We start from the raw sequence: 22,500 nt of genomic DNA on the forward strand, positions 1-22,500 counted from the left end.
TGGTAAAATATCTTTACCTTCTTTTTTTGGACCTGAAGCTGTCGATACTCTGCTCTTCAGGCGTAATACCCTGCGCTCTCCTTACTTCTATGTCACATGGCTCGCAGTATGCGACGCTGCTACCCGCTTTCCATCCATCGACCTCCTCGTTTTGTTCGAAAACAGAACACTGGTTACAAATTGGTATTTTGCACTTCAAGCACTCGTATTTTGTGTTCATAAAACACGAACAGCACATTTCCATCCTGCTCGAGCTCAAGTGCGATGTCTTCAATGCCTTTCTAAATCTTGCTCTTTCCGGTCGAGACATTAGGGAGCTTTAGCAACGACGACGGGAACGGCAACGAGAACGTCATGTAAAAACATAAATTCACGTTATTGCGATCACTTCGCGACTATTCCAAGCCTTTTAATATGACAAAGCTGTTTCAGTCCCTCAGGAATGAAACCGTTACGAGCGGCGCTTAATTTCGGGTAAAAAAATGAAAATTTATCTCCAGGTGCTGACGTTCTCCATAACACCTCAAACTTGGTAATTTCAAGTTGTTGCCTTGCTGACGACGGCAAAGAAATGGACAAAAATGAAAAACGCACGTGCAGGGCGTGCAAAGCTATTGCTTTTGCCCACTAAATATGCAAATTTGTGACGTTCTCCTTGCCGTCGCCGTTGTCGTTGCTAAAGCTCCCTATTGTCTTCGCACTGCGCATGCTCGTCAGGGGGGGGGGGGGGGGGGAAATAGTGTTTGGCAGATGGGGGAGTATGTATTTTTGTGGCATTTGCCCAGTCTATCACATTTAAATAACTTATTTTGTAATTTGCATGATTTATGAATTGAGTTCGGCGCGTGTTTGGAGCGACGTTTGCCGGCACGCCGAGCCGATGTCGCATTATCCGAGTTGGCAACTCGAACCTATGCCAGTGTCGAATCGATTAATTTGAGTCGAATTTAATTGCAGCAAACGTCGCATCATTCATGCGCCTATTTCAAAATAAATAGGTTCGATGAATTATATTCGAGTTAGATTCGACGTTTGCCCTAGGCCTTAAACTCCCTAAAATCTACGACGGCGACGTCGACTAAAACCTCACTATCGTGTAAGTCTTTCGCGATTATTCAATCCTGTTCACGTCGTTCAATGTGGGTGAAATATCCAAAAAATAAATTGGTACGAGCGGTTTTCGAGTAAAATTTGGTGAATGCAAGGTTCGCATCTGTGTAGTCACGTTGTCGTCAAATCTGAAAATTGGTGATTTCACGTCGTCGTTATCAACGTATGTTTTGTGCCAATTTGAGCAAAACGTACGTTGAAACGTATCTTACGCACAATTTCCAACATCAGTGTGATTTTTAAATGTTTCTTTCCCGTACTCGTCAAAACTACCGCGTGAAATTACCAAATTTGAGGATTTGACGACAACGTGGACAAACTACAGTGAATCCTTCAGTCTCTCTCTTTACTTCAAATCCGTCCGTACCAATCCAATTATAGGACACTAAGCACATATTATATAATGTAAACAAGATTGAATAATCCCGAAATACTTAGAATAGCTCAAACGTATATTTTGAAGTGACGTTTCCGTCCCCGTAGCAGTCGTGGTTTCTGGGAGCTTAAGCAACGACAACGGCGATGGCAACGAGAACGTCACGAATTTGCATATTTAGTGGGTAAAAACAATAGCTTTGCACGCCCTGCACGTGCGTTTTTCACTTTTGTCCATTTCAATGCCGTCGTCAGCAAAACAACAACGTGAAATAGCCAAGTTTTTGGTTTTATGAAGAACGTCAGCACTTGAGGATAAATTTTCATTTTCTTTCCTAAAATGGAGTGCCGTTCCGACTGATGTCATCTTTGAGGAATTACCACACCCTTGTCATAATTATTAAAAACGTTGAAATAGTCACGAAGCGATTAAAATAACGCAAATTTATATTTTGAGATGACGTTCTCGTTGCCGTCGCCGTTGTCGTTGCTTAAACTCCCTGTTGACCAACGACCGCCGTTGTTGTTGCCATTGCACGTTTTTCTATTAATTTTGTGCTATATAGCAAATCACTTAATGATTGGTCCCTCGGGAAACAGTTCATTTTGTTTACCTCCAATTTTAATGTTCCCCTCGGGACCAGTCTTTAAGTGTTAAATTTTTTTTTGTTGCGTTGTTGCTGTTTCCGTTGACGTTTCTCAAACTCCCTAACAGGGAGATCTCCAACGCGGTCGTCAACGAGAACGCCATAAAGCAACAATGGTTGTGAACGCATTTAGCAGAGTTAGCACTCTGCATTTAGGGAGGAAACACTAGTGTCAAATCAAGTTCTTTTGTTCAGTGTTCCCCCAGGGATTCAAAACACCAGAGAGTTGACACAAGAGTAGTGCCAACACTTGTGCTAAGGCCTGGCCAAACGCTCGCAACATTTCAACGCCACATCTTGCAACATTGTTGAGCACAACATGTTGCGTACGTTTGGCCACCCTGTTGCGATATGTTGCGTGCGTTTGGCCAACCCATTCAGCGCAAGTCGCAACATCATGGAACAATAGGGCCGTTTATACGAGAGAAAATAAGCCGCGGCTTACTCTGGCCGCGGCGTACATAATACGCGAAAGGAACTATTCATACGAGTATAAACTCCCAGGTCAGGATAAGCCGCGGCTTGAGAAAGCCGTGAACGTAGATTTTGTAACATTTATGCGGGGTGTTCGCGGCTTATGTAAGCCGCAGCTTATTTTCTCTCGTATAAACGGCCCTAATGTTGCAAGACGTTGCGATGAAATGTTGCAAGCGTTTGGCCAGGCCTTTACACTGAGTTTCTCTTAAGTGTAACCGCAACCAAAGTCATTGGTTAAGAGAGTAAAAATAATCGTGTAGCACGTGCGGAACGCATTGTGGCACGCATGTTTGCTGTACTGTGCACAACAACGACGTGAAATCACAAAGTTTGAGGTCTTAACGACAGCGTGGGCTCACAAATACAAACCGTTCACTCTATAGTTTTACTCTGAAACTGCTCGTACCAATTTCTTTTTAGGATACCGCACCCACAATCGCGAAAAACTTGCGATAGAGCAAAGTTATATTTTGAGGGGACGTTTTCATCTTCTCATTCCTAACGGCACAAACTTTCAGGGACAAACGAAAAATGTCATTTCTGACGTTTGAGTGATCTGGGAACGAATTAGTCAGACATTGATATTCTGACAGCGCGGTTGAGAGGCTTGGGTTCGGTCAGGTGACTTCGGTGACTATTTAGGGTTTTTGGCGGGTGATTTCTGCCATTCTATGTCAGTCAGTCCTTCTGGTAGCTTTCCTTTCTTTTTTTTGTTTATTTTATTATGGAAGGGTAGTGTAGGTATTGTATTATGCCTTTTCCTCGAGGTTCAGTGCAACTGCATTAGATGAGGAATACGTTTGCACTTTTTTTGGCCACAAATAAGGAGTGGTTTTTTGGTGGTTTTTCGTATCTGGCGTGGTACATTAAGTTTTCATTGTCTATAGACCTTCTTCCAAAATGGCCGTCATTTAAATGTTCTTTTGTTTTTATTCAAATTATCCCTTGATGCCTCGTTCTTGAGCTGAAAATTCAAAAGAATATTTTGCCTTGAACGAGGCATCAAGGTCTAATTTGAATGAAAACAAAAGAATATCTAAATGGCGGCCATTTTGGAATAAGGTGTATTGCCTAGACTTAGTTCGTTATAAAGTATCCTTGTATTAAGCTTATTTCCATACGCGTCCCTTGTAACCATCAGATGGCTAACTGCACTTTCCTAATAAACTATTTCATTTTTCATTCCACGTGTTATTGGAGTCAGAATTACCAATAGTTTGAGAATAGCAGTACAATTAAATGAATATATAGCTATGGTTAAGAATATAAAGTAAAAAACAATAGGTTTTTTAATACAAATACCACAGCTAGTCCTTAAATACGAAAAGATCTTACTAATTCAAGAACTATTAATGGACTTTCATCGTGAAGCAATCTTTATTGAAACAAAGCAGCTCACATAATAATATTTCAACAGGAATATTAATATCGAACTCGCCTGGCACATTATCTTACAACAATAATATCAATAAAAAAGGTTTTACAGTTAAAGCTGGCCAATAATAAACTGCTTTGCTATTTTGTAAGCAATATTAAAGGAATAACTGTTATTTCCGATTCTTTCTTAGCGTCCTTGGCCTAAAATTTAACTTTTACTTAAAGATACAAATTAGACTCGACTTAAAATTGTTAGTTTTAAATACTTCCGTCTAGTTTTCTTGACTGTCCAATACTTTAAGGATTCAAAATCTTTGATTGCATAAAAAAAAATCAGACTACAGAACACAGCATTTATTTAGTAAAAATTTTCTGTAGACTATACATTATGAATTTACAAAACTTCTGGGATAAAATTACAATTATTACTCCAGATCTCGCACTATTAAAAGCAATAAATGAACGACATATTTTCTTAATGGAGTAACTAACGTAAAAATTGAAAGGTAACAAACTTTTACGTTACAGCCACTGAGCAAATAAAATTAATATCCTTTGGATTCTATTAACAAAATGATTTTAATCTCTTTGACGTCGTTTATGGTTTAGAGAGGTGGCCTTTGCGAACAGAGAGGTATTGAGGACCATAACCAATGAGTAAATTTATGCCCTTTTGAAACCACTACTTTTCGGGGGAGAGAAACGACCGCCGGAAATACGTCTGCGTTCGCAGGCTAGCTTTACCGCCAATATCTTTCAAGTTCAGGGTCCAGCTGGCATGTTTGAAAAGCTCGGCCCAGAAGTATAAAAATCATGTATTACACCCGCAAGATGTTTCAACGAGTGATTGGAATGTTAAACTACTTAACGTTCAGAAAGGACATCACTGGCGAACGCGTGTGTTGAAACAAATAACTCATTTATTAATAAAATCTAAAGAGGAAAGTGTTTTGCATTCCTTGGTCATGTGTGGGAATGACATAGACCTTTGCATAAATAGCACCCAAATTTGAATAACAATACTTGATACATCCTTAGCCTCACATTCATGAGAAAAATCCTTTGTCTTGAAACATAAACACGAGGCTAAGGATGTATGAAGTATTGTTATTCAAATTTGGGCGCCATTTATGCAAAGGGTCTATTGTTTACTTTCAATTAACCTACGGATATCCCCAGTGGTTGAACTATAGCAGGAGTTTTCGTTAGTTTGGTTTTAAGCAGCAATAGGAGAAAAGAGTGGCTCGTGTGTGGCAAAATCCTGGGCCCGGTTGTTGAAAAGCCGATTAACACTGATCCCAGGTTAAAAATTAACCAAGGACTTTATTTATCTACTCCCAAATGCTCGTCAGCGCTGATATTCGACCAAAATTTACATTAGGAGAAGTCAGTCTTGAAAAACAAAAATAGGCAAAACAAACTTTCACCAAAAGCTGAAAAAATGAAACAAAAGTTTACGCTAATCCTGGATTAAGTTAATCGGCTATCGAACAACAGGTTTTGTGTTTGCATCGTTTCTCTAACACAAAACCACAAATACTGCGTAATAGGCTAGTTTCGAATTGTGCAGCAACAAAAGAACAGAGTCGAGATTCAGGGAATAATTCCCATTTTTCTTTGTTTTGAATATAAAAGAAATATGCTAATTATTCCCTTGAACAGGTCTAGCCTCTCTTCTTTTGTTGCAACACAATTCGAAACTAGCCTCTGTTTGCAATGGCGAGGCAATTATTAAAAACCAGCTTCACTTGCCCGAAGAGGGCTTCGTTACCACACAAAAGGAGACGTAAAGAAGCCCTTTTGGAGCTCGAATATACATGTACATCACGCCAGTGGTCGATTGGTTTACAATGTGAACACTCTGGCTTTCCATCATGCCCAAACGTTTACAAAATCAAAAATCAAGGGTTCTTCAACCTAGTTTGTAACACCAGCAACACCGGCGCAAGAAATAAGGTGTTGTTAATACCGTGTCCTTTGTACAAAGACGTTGCTTGTGCATGAAATTAATTTTGCGTCCCACATACGGGGAAACAATGTTGCAGAGACATTGTTGTAGAAGCAAAATTTGCTTTCCTCGGGAAAGGTTTCCTCGTTTGTGCACTGAGGAAACATTCCAGGAAACAGTGTTTCCTTGTTTGCGGGTTCTGTTACATTCTTAGACAAGCCCCTAGTAATAACCTTACTTCCAATTATACTCATTTATTGCACAGATCTATCTTCCCTCACCTAAACTACACGAACTAGTGGCCCTATATATGTTCACGCTAGCTACAGGTTCACTTTGCTGCATCTATCATGCAAAATATTATCACTATGCCTAATTAAGGAGGCTCGAAAGGGTTTTCAGCTGAGCGCGCGCGCGTAAGCCACACACGCAATTCGTAAGCTGCTTGCGTCAGCTCATGATTCAAATGGGTCACCAGAAATAAACAAATACCGCTAATTTCGCTTACCTTTCTCCAATTCCTATATACATGGAATATAAATAGAAATCTCCTATTCACGAAAACTACGAAAATTCTACTTGAACGGTTTAATAGTCACTTAAATCCGTTTGTGTTGACTTGTAGCTCCACTCGCGCGCGGACTCGAATGAGAGGGTGACGCATGCGTAAATGCTGATCTTGTAACCCCCTAATTTTTTCTGATTTTGCAACTTTACTCGTCTATATCTCTGCTTCTGGACGGTGAATTTTTTTCATTTTTTGCATGTTAGCTTAGATTAATTTAAACCGTTTGTCTTTCAAATTTAAAAAAATTCTGTAGGTGAAAAAAAAAATTAGAGACACAATTCAAAAAAACTTATTTTTCTGAAAAACTGACCTACAGATTTTGTTGAATTTTAAATATTTTAGAGAGTATTTCTAACATTATCTGGTAACGCTGAATGGGAAAATTCCACCGTCCCGTTTCTTCAAAAAGGACAACAAATGTTGACTTTAAGGCTCAAAGAAATGATTAATATCGTTGCCATGGTAACATTATTTTGGAGGAAAACATAATATGAGAAATCTACGATAGGTACTTAATACCCTGGCCAAATTTCGTCTTGATATGATTGCCCTAACTGTATCTAAGGACAGAATATGTTTATTTGTTTGAAAAAAGGAGAAACTATTTCGAGCCTCCTTAAAATACACATAACTTCTTCTGTACAGTGTACAAGATTGAAAATTTATGTTACAAAACATTCCCATGAAGCAGTGTTCTTGACTAAACACCAATAAAGCCAAAAACGTCACATAAAAACTTTGACTCTGTAGTCGTCATAATTTCAATCAAAATAATTTAAATGAAACTGTTTATGCCCAAGTTACTTCAGCTTCCTCCCTGCTTGCCAGGGGATTCCTTGATTTCCCTAACTTGCACGAAGAAAAGGAAACCCCTGCACACTGATCTCCTCGACGTTTTCCAGAACTTTGGATGAATAATTTAACCCTTGACCAGTTTAAAATCACCAGTTTGAATTTTACTGCATGCCTGCCCAATGGCAGAGACAGTTGCTTCATGTCTGATGAGCGGGAACAATCTCATCTTAACAATTGAAGCTCTTTTAAGCAATATTCTTATGCACACTGAAGTGACGTGGTCTTTGTTTGACCTTGTGCATGCAGGACAGTTTGTCAAGGAGATCCATGCAGAGCTTTCATTTCCAACTTCTGACTTAAATTTTAAAATTGCACTGTACAAGCTAAAAGTAACACTGTTGTTTCCATGTCATTTGTTCAAAATTATTAATGTTCTATCCTAGCAGCAGTGGGCAAACCATTGACATTAATTTTTAAAAAAGGTGTAAAAATCATAATAATAATAACAATCATTCATCATTACTATTACTATCTATGTAAAACTGCTTGATGTACAATAAATATTCACCTAATTAAATTGTATGAATCAATGCTGCAATAATAGTTTTTAGTGACTTATAAACTTAAGCAAACCTTCTCTGATAGCTTCAGTGAGCCGCCAACATCAGAGTTCCAAACACATGTACACACAACAGCATACCTTTGGCTGCGTAACAACCGATGAAAAATATTCCTAGATATAACTGGTAGATAAAACCCTTAATGCCTTCTTGAGTAGTACTAGTCTTTTCTGCATATATTCCACAAATTTAAATTTGATCAGTGTGTCGGCATTTCAAGACGATCTAAAAAAAAGCAAGAGGAACCAATTTATTGTGTAACAGGGATGTAACCACTTATTGGTGAACAACTGACGAGTATTACAGTGTATCATGATTATTATTCATTTAAGAAATTATTTTCTTTTGGAGTGAAATACATGTGTCTAAATTTGGATATGTTTCATTTAAACTGGATAGCTCATCCAGCCAAAATTCATTAGGTGTCTAAGTTTTCTCTGAGTTTATATATTTTACTTGAAGACGGCTACAGCTACAGCAATGCCATGAAGCAAGAATATTATTGGTTAAAAAAGGAAAAATACATACTCCTGCTGAGCGTGCAACACAAATTTCCATGCATTTCTCTGCTGTACTCCACAAAACAACAATGTGAAATCACCAAATTTTAGGTCTTGATGACAATGTGAGCATATAACAATGAAACAGTCATTTCCCGTTTGGACTTTAAAACCATTCGTACCCATCAGAGTTAATAAACTCTGTACCCACTCGGTTACAGGATAGTTCGCCTGTATTGTACAAGGTGAACAAGACAGAACAATCGCAAAATACTTGCAATAGCGATAAGTTATCAATATTTTGGACTGACGTTTTCGTTGCTGTAGCAGTTATCTTTGCTTAAACTCCCTACTAATTGTCAATGGCAGAGGCGTCTGGGATGAATGGGGTAGGAACATCTAGGTCCACTTGAAAACTATTGTCCCCTTTGATTAACCAATTCTTGATACTTATAGATTTTAGTTTGTCTAATGCACCTATCAATGTAAACCCCACGGGGAGGGGAGGGGGAGGGGGCTAGTGTGGGCAAGGGGTGGAACAATAATATTGTTAAAAATTTTCAATCAAATTCCCCAGGGTAGGAAACTAACATCAATCAAAAGTGTCAAAAAAAGCCCCACCGTGGGGCAAAGAATCTAAACAAACAATACTATAATACCACATTAAACAAATAAAAGATCATTTGTAACTGGGTACGTTCATGATTAATATGTTCTGCATGTTGAAAGAGGTCGTATCAGTGACCCGTAAAATACTCTGACCTTGCGGTGGAATTTGATTTCAATCAGATGGGAACTTAAGGATAAAAACTTTCTCGAAATAGACAAAATCTGCTTAGCGTACAGTTTAAATTATCGGATTATGGCGACGAAAACAAATAAAAACTTCATACCTTTCTCCAACTGAAGCGTGACTTAGGGACAGACTTGGTAACCACGTTTGAATTGATACCAGACTTCTTCTGGTCAAAGTCAAACATCCCGTCCCCGGGGTCGCTTTGCGATCAAAAGCCCGACAGGGGGGATAGTCTCAGGCGTCAAATCCCTGCCTATTGCCCGTCGGGTGGACGTTTTCAAATTGGCATTCATTTTAATCTTGGCTACACGTAACCAAAAACACTTTGAATGGTTTCTAAAATAGCCATTTTGAAGGAAATTTGGCCATTAATTTTTGCTTGCCAATCAGTAAACAGGCCTAGGTCTCCTTTGCTCTCCAGATTTTTATTACAATCCATGACACTACCCCTTTAAGGCCAGTTTTGACCAAAAAAAAAAGAGTAAACTTGCCATGACTGCCATGAAAGGAATACTTTATACTTACTTTCTCACATTGGCTGCATTTGCAGGCGTGATGACTTTGACGGTGGGTGATGGGCTGAGTTGGAATCAAAGCCGCCAATAAAATCAACTGTAAGGTAAAGTCTCGACTTATTAAATAGCCATTATTTGCATAGTGAAACTGTTAAGTTTTTGCACAGGAGGTAAAAAACCAAAAATAGCAGGTAACTTTGTTACTTGCCCCTGCATGGGCTGGCGAGCTCAAGTCTTAACTTGATGTTCGTATCGATCGCTGTCACATGCTAGCGGCTATAAATTAATTTAATACTCAGCAAAAGGAAAAAAGGTCATGCTATTTCATTGATTTTCACTCACCACCGCTTTTCTGACGCTAAATGGTTGAAAACTAAACTCCTAAAGACCTTTCTGTTGTTTTCCATGCGTGGATGCCATGTTGTAAACAATTTAATAATGGTTATGGGGGTTTTCCCCTGGCCGCGGGAGGAATGGGAAGGAAACATGGCGGACATCGTTTCGAGAGATGAGTTGGCAAAATCAAGCTGGATTGCTTTAACAAATGGTATAATTATTTTCCAAGAGATACATGTAACATGTGCCAGATATCTTCACAGGATTGGTTGGAGGGGGAAAGCAATATTTTCCCATAAACAAAATGTAATTTCACCTTTGAACAGACAAACATTCCTTGGATAATTTCGGTAAATACATGTATTTCAGTGAAACAGCCGGTAACATTTACTTGAACAGCCGGTAAAAATGACCGGTTACCGGCTCTTAACAAGAACCCTGCATAATGTCTATCGAAACATGCATTAGAAATCAAAATGGCTGCTGTATCTGCAAAAAGGTCCATTACAAGCAATAAAAAAAATTGAAACTCACAGTGATCGTCTTCTTCCATAAAAGATCTTGCCACCCAACAACCTAACCAAAAGCCTGCAAACTATATACATACAAAAAATTAAGTATTAACCCATGCCATCCAGCTCTGAGAGGGTGTTGTGTACCATTTCACGTCTGATACTTTGACGCCATAAATTTGTAGCATGTAAAAAGCATTTCTGGGTGTTTTATTTAGAGTGATTTATGGGGGACCCTGGTATAATCCTCGAGGGTCGTTCCCAAGGTGCTTGCCATTGGCCTTATAACAGAAAAATTAATAACCATGTCCGGCACTTTCATTATGAAATCCGGTAACTTTGAAAAGCTATCGAAAACCCTCAGCTGGTCTAAAGTCAGACGATTTTACTAAATTTCAATGGAGGCCGCTTATTGAATAAATGGGTTAATTTCTAGTTTTCTGCTTTTATGGCTATTTCAGGGACATCTCCAGTTCACTGCAAGTTTTGAACTTGAAACCTGGTTACAGGGAATTCCTTTACCCATAAAATACTCAGTCTTATCATAAAAAAAAAAAGATGATTCATCTGAGCAAAATCAATTTTTATCCAGGCAACTTCATTGTCACAAACTTAAAAATACACCAGGCTGGTTTAAAAAAAACAAAAAACAACACTACATTTACCTATCAATAATAATATTAAATAAATTAGAATGAAGACTGCAATTATCTGCAAGGTGTATGAAAACTATGAATCCAGAAATAGTACTTACCGCTAGTATACATTCTGCTCCTGACTGAATTGACTCCACATACTGAAAGGAGATAAGAAAATACATCATTCTGTCAAATGAATATGCTCTAAGCATGGTTAGCGCTAACCATTGTTAAATACCATGGAAACTAATAGGTTTTGATAACTCTTAACCAACAGTTAGTGATACCTCTAAGTCCAGTTGCATGTCAACATTGCTGTTGTCATCATCACATTAAGGGTGCTACATGTAGCTGTTGCATTAAAATGGCACTTTGCAACAACATGCAGTGAAGGTAAAAAAAAAAGAAAAAACGTTTAAAGAACACAAAAAACCAACCGTAAAATGAAGAAGACATCCCTCAATTGTTGATGTTTTGGTTCCATCAACGGTCGATGTATCAATAGTGGTAACAGGTTTGCATCCAATACCATTTTTGGCCCAGAAACTCTGGTGATCAGTTTTCAAACTTAACCAATCGTCTGTCTAAATTGAGAAAGAACAAAATATACACGCAATGTTTTTATATCATTAGAATGGTGAGTAAAACGCTTTGCAACAATAAAAAAAACAATATTGTTGATCAACAAAATGTTTTGTTCTTGTTCACCAAATGCTGAGGTGTGTTTCTGATGCCTTACTTCACAACATTTTAAGAAATCACTTCCTACTTAGCACAATGAATATTGACTTTTACTCCATGAGCTTCTGGGTTGTTCAAGACTGTATTCATTTGACTGAGTGAGGAATGGACAAGTTTACAGACCAACCAAGCAATCTACTAAAACGACCACCAGCACTGTTTCATTTGTCCAGACCTAACACGAGGACCTTACACCGTATCTATAACAATGCCGCCCAGGGGTTGACTTTTTATAGAGCAGTCTTTAAACAGAGCACTTAGTCTGACTACTTCCCAAGAGATAGACTAAGTGTTCAAACCCAAGCTGGACCAATGCTCTCAGGGTCTTAAAATAACTGAGGAGAAAAAACTATTTCCTTGGCAATTACATCTAAAAATGGTTTGCCTTTTGAGTTTTGTTTGCTCTCTTTGGTACGCTAAATATCCCTATTAACCCATTGAACCCTCAGGGAGTGAGACTCAACGGATTTCACTGTCTAATGCCAGACGATTTTACTTGCCAATGGGGCGTGTCATAAGGCATTTGAGTTGCCAATGGGTTAAAGATGCAGCTGTGTATCCAATATACATGTACACTGTGACGTGGACAACTTCAATTTGAGCAAACTGTCGGTTATACTAATTTTATACTCCTGTGGTCTCCTCAATCACTAGGATTCTTTCTAAGTGGACCACTTATGCTAAGTAAAGTCCCCTCTATTAATTAATTTAACCCTTTCACTCCTAAACTGGCCATACTTTGTATTTTACTCTGTCTAAAGCCATAATGATTTTACTTGTCAATGGGGAACCCCCAAGAGTCAATGGTTTAACTATGCCAAATAACTACACCACCTTCAAATTAAATAATAATAATAATAATAATAATAATAATAATAATAATAATAATAATAATGATAACTGGCAGGGCCCAGATGATGGCCTTGTTGGGAACATCACACATCCTCAGAAAGGTGCTTCATCTCTGAGCTGCGGGAAAGTGGCATATAACACCCAGCAAGAATTGAAAGCTGGAAAGAATCTCATAATAATAATAATAATAATAATAATAATAATAATAATAATAATAATATATCGCTAATTTACTTATTCATTTATTTATTTATTCATTTTTATCTCAGTAGTTTTCTTTTTATAGTTCCCTCAGATCGCATAGGTTACACTGCGTGCCCTACATGTATGTGCATGGTTTCTATTTTAGCATCCATACGTTTACCAACTGCAATAATAATAATAATAATAATAATAATAATAATAATAATAATAATAATAATAATAATAATAATAATAATAATAATAATAATAATATCTTTACTCTAGTGCTGATGTAGTCCATTGGTTTACTTACATGTGTGACTCTGTCAATCTCCAAGTAAAGTGAAATTATGAACAAATTTATTCCAAACCAAAGAAGGCACCAGACTGAATACTGAAGAAAAAAAGTAGAATGAAAAAATCTGAACTCATGAAATTTAAAGGAAACATGAAGTATAGATGAGTGATAATTTAATAATATATAGATTGAACCAAGCCTAAAAGCAGAGCTCCCGTGTTATTATTTACACTAACTCAAGCCTGCAATTGACAACCAGTACCTGATCAACAGTCAACTTAAAAAAGTTGACCTCAACAAGCTCTAAACTTGATACGGCAATAATTATGGTCATGTGATACTGGTCAGTGGATAACTTGTTTTCACAGGTGTTAATTTGCCATAACATGGATGTCGGATATCAAGATTATTCCTACCAAAAAACATGGGTTTCACCAGATATTCACATTGGAACACATAAAGGAGTGGACAGTCATACGATTGACCAAAACCAACTTTTCTTGGACAGATGGGTTACCACATTTTCTTAAACATGGTGCTCTGCTATGATTGGCTATTTCATAAATTTTAAAACAAAGATATTTCAATAACCTTCAAAAAAATTAACAATGCAAGCAGGTACTGTATATTATGAAAAATGTAGGTGTAAAATGGTGTATTAAACAGACTGAGGCAAGAAAGCATGGACAGAGCTTTCATTCAACCCTGTAAAGTACAGAACTGAATTCCACCAATTAAAGGCAGCTCATAGAGCCTTGCATGATACTTAATGGCCGTAGCCTATTTAACTCTTTAAAGACGTCAGGTTACTAGGAACCTATAGTCCAATACCGTACCACAACTTGTTGTGCCTGAAAACGGGACATTTCAAGACTGAGCTTCTTGATTATACATGTACACGTGTTTACTTTAACAAACAATTTGCCGAATGACAATTCAGAGTTGAGATTTATGTTAAAACATATTTTGCGGGGAAAGTTTTTCGATTGTAATAAGCTATGGCTGAATCCAAATTAGTTTTGTTAATTAAATGAAATTGAGATATGTACAGTGTATTTCCTTTCTTTAAGTGTAAAATTGTAACATAGATAATTTATAACTTGCACTTAAAATTCAAAAGAATATTTAACCTTGATCAAGGACAATAATTTTGCAATCACACAAAAGAATACTAAAATGGTGGCCATTTTGGAATAAGGATTATTTCACAAACATTTTACATATTAACTTGCCACTTACGTCAATTTTTTTATGTTTGATAAGGATGACATGACATTATTGAAACGTAATGTTACTATTATTGATACTCTTTTAAAACGTTTTAATGAAAATAAATAGACACTAAATTCTGAAAGCAGTTAGTATACACCCTTTTAATAAGTCTAATATATGCCGTTTTCCACTAATGACATCAAACTCATGCTTTTAAAATCTATTCAGAAGTGTACAGAGGCTTCAAACAAGAAAAGAAATTGTAAAAGTTTTAGGCCTTTGTACATTTGTAAATAAAATTTGAAAGCAAGAGTTTGACGTCATTAGCGGAAAATGGCATATACCTGTAATATTAGAGTTATTAAAAGGGTGTAAACTTGCCACTTACATGTTAAATTAATTTACTTTGTTGTACCCAATTCAACATTGAATTGGCTACAACATTGAGTTAGCCGATTAGGTCTATGACATAGATTTTCACAGGAAATTTTGTGATCAGTGATCAGAAGTAGTTCAATGTTACAGTATTAATGATCCTGAGTCTTTTATATCAGTCAATTTGATGCAACCCCACTATGACTACTGTGTGACAGGTCTTGTGAGCATGTTGTGATTTGGTTTCCTCCCAGTTTCTACAAATCATTGTTCCTGTTGTCCGGTCCTTTATTTTTGGGTTCTTTGGGTAATAAGCCTGCCACACTCTACTTTGCAAGAGCTGATAATTATTATTAACCACCCTTTAAACACATTATCACAGGCCAATGATTCACATGATGAGCAGAAGGCATGTTTTTATTTGTAACTCATACAAAAGTTACAGAGTTAAATTTCCATAGGATTGAAATGGGACACCAACTTGGCTGTTGTTTTGTTGTTTAGGGAAATCAGGATGGATGCCGTGACAACAAGTGAAAAGCAAGGATGGACGATGCCAATTACAGTAGTTTTCTCTCTGGATAATGAAATTTTTATATTATTATCCAGACAGCGGCAAACCACTGTACACAAAGAGTTCAGACACTGTTCCTTCAATTTCTTTAACAAAGGAACATAACTCAGCTGTATCTGTTTTTGGGGGTGGGAAAGTCACAATAATAAGAACTGACTTATAAAAAGTGATGATGTAATGCACCTAAAAATATTAAGCCTGACGGGAAGGGGGTGGGGGGGTCGGGCTAACCACAGGAATTTGATCGTGAGGTCTGTCCCCAGGATAGGGATTTTGATCGGATGAAGGACATTTGACCACCTTCACTTGCCGCCAGGTGGGGATTTTGACCAGTTATTTTCTCCCAGGGGTGGGGAATTTGAATTTTTTTAAAAAGAATATGCCAAAATCTCCAACCCATGCCCGACCCCCCCAACCCTTGGGCTTAACATTGATAGGTGCATCAAGGAAGTTAAGCTTAACCCTAAAAATAACTTTACTGAAGAACCGTAGAAGATGATAATGTCCCTACAGTTTTGCCCAGGTTTGTGGAAAAAGACATCATAATGCCACTCAACTGATACCAGACAAGATAAGCGCATTTGCTACAAATCCTTCAAGTGACTGACAGACAATAGGCATATCAAACACTATTGATAACTCAATTGATTGCTGTTCTAATTGAGTAGCAATTCAAATTATAGAGGTCGAAAATTTCAATTGCGGAAAAACAAGACGACAGGGACTAAAACACAAAAACCTATATTGCCATTCAATATTTAATACCTCTGTTTCCTGACAAACGTTACTTTCATTCGACGCAACGATGAAACATTCGAGAACGTTTCATCCAACAATAACACAAAGTCACGTAAAGAGTAAATTTTTGTTTTTTCTTCAAATACTCAAGATAAAAATAGTAGGAGGAAATTAAAAAACTGATCTGTTTCTTCTGCTTCTAACTACTGAATCAACCCCAGTTTTCGCGGTGTCCGTAAAACAGGAAATGCAAATTTTGGATATATTCGATCTCTCAGCGAGAGTTCGCGACTCCTGTTGAGAGAAGATTCGCGGCATTGTATGTACAAATTATTCGGCACTTTAAAATTACATTTCCTTTAAGATTACTGCTTGAAATTTAAAAGGAATGAAAACCGATCTGTTCTTTAGGCTTACCGTGATGATGTATGGCGTGCGGTACTGATGGACTCCGAATATTCCAACGATTAAAAAGGCAATATGGATGAAGTTAGCGATAATGGGTGCCCACATAAACCCAAGAAAATCGAACACTTGTCGCTCAAGTACTAAAAGCTGTAAAGAAAACAATATTGCAAGGCATAGTGTTAGCAATAACTTGCCTGTTGGTCAAATTTTGTCGACTCAACTCCAGTCTAGCTACTCTAAAGCTCGCGTCCCATGTCACAGGACAATTGCAACAGTTCACAAATTTCATACCGAGCATAAGACACAATACAGAACGACACTTACTAACTGAAGAACTAAAAGAATGAGAAGGATGTTTCTTCCTCGGCAAAAGCCCATGTTTGTTAAATTTTGTGCAATAACTTGGCTCAAAACGAAGCACAATTCCAAGACATACCAACACAACAAATCAGCTTTATTTGTGGGGCTTTTATCCTTGATGGCAGACGCCAAATATGGAAGTGTGTATAATGCGAGACCCTGGGGAATAGTTCCTAGTTTCCCACGTCATACAGTTCAAGATGGCGGACGTTTATGAGGAAAAATGTCTCGGCGAAATTTCTGCGTTTTTGGATCAAAGTGCGCGCGAAATGGAAGCAATTCTGCATAAATTAGATTGGGAAAAGGAGAAAATTTTGGAAGCGGTAAGAATTCTGGTGGTAAAAGTCACCGTCGTTTTTCTGTACAACTGGATCAATCACTAGCCAGTAGATAACTCAATTGATTTTGCTAATGTTTATCCTGGATAGTGATTTATCCGATCCGGTGGATAGCATTATCCACCTTTTGAACAACCGAGGCGTGATAGATATTTCCAGCAACAACAACAACAACGACAACAAAACTTTATTCGTGCCCAGAAATTATATAGAGTTAACATAAATACAAGAAAGAAAAAGTTACAAGGGAAAAGAGCACAGCCACTTAGAAATAGCTAGGCTAATCGAGCTAAGTGGCTAGGCCAAGCGGAAAATTTGCAAATACCCTACATTAACATAGAACTACGGACACGATTTACCGTTCACGCACACACGCGCACAACACAAATAGCAATAGACAAGGGGAAGTGCACACGTTAAACTGGACGAGCAAGTAAGAGGAATCACCGTGATCCTATTTACTTTCCTTTGTCATATGAAAGTACTAAGACACAGTACTTGGAACTAGTTTCTCTGTTCAAAGTTTCCACCTCTGCAGCCCAAGAAGTGATCACAGAGATTAAATGCCTTTAACTTTATTTGACTTTATTAGTCATTTTTTACTGAGCGAATATTATAGACATTAACTTTATTTTGTTTGACACATGTCAGTGGGCCCAGTTCTAAGGGGAGGGCCCAGTAAACAGAATGAAGTGTTTAGTAGTAAAACTTCAGCCTAGTTCACAGGGATGAATAAATTTCGTATACACAAGTAAATAATAGAGAGACAGACCAAACACCCAAGGTGATTTGCCTGTCGTAACAAAATTTAAAAAATGGGAGGTCTCTCTTCTTGCTGGTAAGAAGAGAGACCCTAAAAACGAAGCAAGTGCCTGTCAAATAAGTTGTTGACCTACAGGTGTAATAACTCTATTCCAGGTATAAATATGCCTCATTCCACTTCCTGGAATAGAGTTATTACAACTTTCAGGAACTGGCCCCAGGTCAGGCCATTAATTTTTATAACTGGCTGGCTTGCATGAGATAAACATGCCTGAAAAAAGGCGATCAATACATATGGGTTATTGACCAAGTGTTATGTCAAGATGGCAGGATATTGTCCATGCAAGTTCTTTTTTTGTGTGTTTATGGACTGAGACAAAGTCGAGGTTCATAAACATGCAAAAGAAAAAAAAATTGGGCTAATATCGAGCCATCTTGACCTAACAAGCTTGGTCAATAAAGGATTTATTATATGGGATAAAACACCAAAAAATGATCTTTGATCTTGCAGGACCAAGCGAGAAATCCGGAGCGGGCAAGATAGTTCCATCTTGCCCGCTCGGGTAGGCAATCACAGGGCGGGATTTGGTTCATCTTGCCCGCTCACTGAGCTAGTCATATAATAAAATAATTAAGTTAAATGCCTTATAATAGAATTAACATACATGTACTTGTATTCTGTTACTCTATTGTTGTTTACTGAAATTGTGTTAAACTGAAAATCCCTTAGTACAACTATACAAGTTCCATCACATTCTATATCTTTTCTTCATGGTTGTTGGATTCTTTTTTTACTGAAGGACAACCTGAAGTTGGTTCATTGTCCAGTAAATCACTCACATACAGTGCCGTCAGCAAGTCTTGAGAAACATATCAATGACTGCAAATTCAGGTCTCAGGGACTGAAGCCACAGGTAAATATCACTTTTAGCCATTGACATGCAGAGATTTCAATAAAGTTTGAAGTTGACGGCTGGTTTGAGTAGAGTATTTTACAGACTATATCAAAAAGGGACCCAATGACTCCTTTCTCTGAAGGTGTCTGGAGGCATGCCAATTTTGAAAGGAAGGAGGCAGATGCCACATTTCAAATCAAAGCAATATTTAGGATCACATTTAGCTGACTTGATGTTGTCATTGTCAAAATGAATTCTAATCTTAGGTTTGAAAGAGTCGGTCTTTAACATCAATTTAGGGGAAGAGAGTGGCCGCCTTTTCTGGGTGAAGTAACTGCATGGCACTTTAAGGTCTTTGCCGATTTTCCTGCAAATGTTTGTTTAAATCTACCACCCTTCACTCGTATAATTTAATTACCCATAGTCACCATAAGGTTTTTCAGTCACAGCTAAATGATATCATGGAGACATGGAAATGTTATGTTAATAATTTACTTATGGTATTTTCATTAAAAATCAGACTACAAATTAATGTTGTCACTCATGTACTGTACATAACTTCAAATATACAGTACTTGCCTTCTCGCTTGTGCCAGACAATACCACACATGCATTATTTTGAGTGTTTTTTTTTGGCTTTTTTGTAGGCTGATTGCGACAATCCAGACTTCTTCTATGAGACGTCTAAAGCTGTAATCTCAGTCTTTGTTGGTGAGTCAGAATTGTCATTAGCACTTGTCTAATATATACTGTATACATAGACAACAGAGAACTTTTAATACCCAGCAAACTTGAAATAAGAATACTTGTAGTAGATGTACCATTCATGTACAAAACTATGTACAGATGATTCTGTGACAACTGAATATTAAGCATTTTGTGTATGATGAGAAATCAGTTTCTTGTGTCTTTAATACAGTACATGCAACAGGTTGCCTATTACATGCCAGAAAATCCAAGTCACTGTGTTCTTCCTTTCATTTTTTCCATTATAATTATGACCTACAAGTTAGTTCCTAGAACTTTAATTAATACTGTACAGCACATTTCATCACTTTACATTTGTAAATTTGACTTTAATAATTCGATTTCGCCATTGGTCAACATTGCTAAGGAGTCAGGTGAGATATGCACACGAAGCCTGAGTGTTCACATATGTGCAAGCTTTCATTGTGTACACACGCACAAATTATCTTTGTTGTTGTAATTATAATCGTAGGGAGTGATAAAAATACCAAAAAAAACGCTTGCCTCCTCAGAACATTTAGCTGCTCAAATTAGATGGTAATCAGTCTATTTATTTCTTTCCCTATGTTATGAGGATGTGAGAATGATATGCGATCAGGGCAAAAGAAACTTGGATGTACACCATGCAAGCTGGTTGGCAAAGGAAGCCTGGTGCCCCCTTGTGTAAAGCCGCCCCTTTCCCTTAGAGAAAATCGGAAATTTTTTTTCCGAGGGAAGGAGGTAGCTGTACACAAGCTATGCACTTGTACAAAGATTTTTCTTTCATTTTATGTTGCTTGAGATTTCTTAATTTTAGGTGTACATGGTAACCAATGGTGAACTGCAAACTCTTGATGGTATTGAAAGAAATAATCATTGTGAATTTTAAAAAAATAAATGTATAAATTTTACTTTCAATGCAGAAAACTTTACGGCTGAGGAAGGGCAAACGTCTGAGAAAGTCCAAGACAAAGGAATGGAGGATGACGCGAATTGTCTTGACGAAATAAGGTATCACATGTGACCTAGTTTAGATGTACATTAAGGTGCCATTTTTTTTTGGGGGGGGGGGAGGGGGAAGAGGGGTTTCGGACAGGAGAGAGAATTTTAGTGAAACACTTAAAGATAGAGCCTGATACTAGTTTACAGCAATGCAGTGAAACTGAGTAAGGAAATGATCGATTCACCCTTACCGTGCCGTCCACAACCTCTCCCCCCCCCCCCCCCTCTCCAATGCAGAATGATGCTCAAGGGCATAACACCGGGAAATATTTGTAGGGTGAATGTTCTCCTTACGACATATAGTTTAAAAGAGTGAGATAGTTTTTTCTAATTGCACAAAAGGTTTTTTTTAACGTTTGAGCTCACGTTAAATCTTATCAAATTTTAGATCAATAATGTCATGGGATATAATTCCATCATCTCACCAAAATCTTCAGTTAAGCGTCTTGCCTCAGGAAAAGATCAAGCAGTGGATCATGGGTAACTTGCCTCAAGTTCAGTACTTAAGGTGAGGCTGTGTGTAAATAACACCAGTAATGAGCTATTTACATTCTGTAGAAGCTTAAAGAGGTTACCCAGCCATTTACTCGTCAGGAATACAATTTAATGGTTACTCCCTCATTTCTGCACTTCTGCAGTTGGGGGAATAATGTCAGCAGTTGTTCATAAACCCCTGGTTGCTTTTGTTCACAAGCCCATGACTCATTGAGTGTTGTTATGCTTGGGGGAGCTGCGTGACTTCTTGGGAAAAGAGCATGAACCCTACATGTCATTTTATGCAAGTGAGATGACTGGGGATAAACAAAGTTTATTCAATGGAAAGATGACTGCGAGACTGAGGAAGCAATCTATTGCATGTGATCCAAAAAAATTGCACGTATTCTAGAAGGGTCTGGAAGGGGTTTTTCGTGTGATCTGTGAATTGACCCGAAAACAGAGCGTGAATCGGGAAAACTGAAGGAATACAGCCGTGATTCGTGAGTAATGTATTAACCGTGACGCGTGAATCTAGATTCCTGCCGTTACAATGTCGTTGACATCAGACAACCCGACACGAATACAAATAATTTGTCTGTCAAGATGGTTCGAAGTAGGTCTTCTGTCTTTGTTAAGTGACGTAATGTACATGTGACCTGTGACCTCTGTGACTCATTTAACTGAGAGACACATTGAGAAACGACATGTTCTATAAATCATCTGTCCAGGACACTGCGAATCAGGGGTTGGTTCGTTGGAAAACTAAGAAAAAACTGTCAGTGTTCACGTCCGGGTCACAATTGCGTAAATTCTCAAAAAACGTTACGTGATTCGTGATTGTAGGGAAAATGAACCCGTGATTCGAGATCCAGCCCTCCCTCCTTTAGCCTGCGAACGCAGACGTATTTCCGGCGGTCGTTTCTCTCCCGGAAATACGTCTGCGTTCGCAGGCTATCCCTCCTTCAACTTCCAGATCATCTTCTACAATCTTTTCATAGTATGGTTGCACTTTGGATTTTCATGCGTGGACCAAAACGTAAGAACCACATTGTACAGGGAATTAAACAGCACCACAGGAAAGTGCTGCTTGGTACATGCATGTTTCATTTGAATGGTCACACTTTAGGATTTTATCCGCAGTCACAAAACTTGGGTAGACTTTCAAATACTGCACTAAAATAGCGGAGGACAAAAGAAACATTGATATTCCGATTGGGCCTTGCTAATTAGGTATTGTTATGTTCGCTTTGTTCTTTTGTTTTATGGACGTTAATTATTTCGGATCTGGTATGTGAAAGACCAGCCCAAAACTCACTAATAATCACTTTATTTAAGTCTCAAGTT

General features: G+C 37.8%; 2 protein-coding genes across 3 annotated transcripts in view; one reads left to right on the forward strand and one right to left on the reverse strand.

The window, feature by feature from the left end:
• Positions 1–3,964: 3,964 nt before the first annotated feature.
• Positions 3,965–17,073, reverse strand: LOC138003457 (sodium/potassium-transporting ATPase subunit beta-1-interacting protein 1-like). Of its 2 annotated transcripts, none has more exons than XM_068849539.1 (8): positions 16,920–17,073; positions 16,605–16,742; positions 13,304–13,384; positions 11,652–11,798; positions 11,331–11,372; positions 10,599–10,659; positions 9,747–9,825; positions 3,965–8,142 (listed from the first exon to the last, which is right to left on the reverse strand). In XM_068849539.1, the coding sequence occupies exons 1-8, from the start codon at positions 16,971–16,973 to the stop codon at positions 8,133–8,135; spliced, it is 612 nt and encodes a 203-aa protein (XP_068705640.1). In that variant the 5' UTR covers positions 16,974–17,073; the 3' UTR covers positions 3,965–8,132. The 2 variants fall into 2 exon arrangements, with proteins under 2 accessions (XP_068705640.1, XP_068705641.1); XM_068849540.1 differs by having other exon boundaries at positions 9,739–9,825.
• A 64-nt stretch (positions 17,074–17,137) lies between these two features.
• Positions 17,138–22,500, forward strand: part of LOC138003456 (U11/U12 small nuclear ribonucleoprotein 48 kDa protein-like) — a 20,707-nt gene continuing 15,344 nt past the window's right edge. Inside the window, exons 1-5 of the mRNA XM_068849538.1 lie at positions 17,138–17,278; positions 18,856–18,969; positions 19,599–19,662; positions 20,601–20,688; positions 21,068–21,187. Coding sequence (XP_068705639.1) covers positions 17,156–17,278; positions 18,856–18,969; positions 19,599–19,662; positions 20,601–20,688; positions 21,068–21,187 — 509 coding nt within the window. The 5' untranslated portion in view covers positions 17,138–17,155. The remainder of the gene's footprint in view (positions 17,279–18,855; positions 18,970–19,598; positions 19,663–20,600; positions 20,689–21,067; positions 21,188–22,500) is intronic.

This window comes from Montipora foliosa, chromosome 5 (genome assembly GCF_036669935.1).
Source record: "Montipora foliosa isolate CH-2021 chromosome 5, ASM3666993v2, whole genome shotgun sequence".
NCBI lineage: Eukaryota > Metazoa > Cnidaria > Anthozoa > Scleractinia > Acroporidae > Montipora > Montipora foliosa.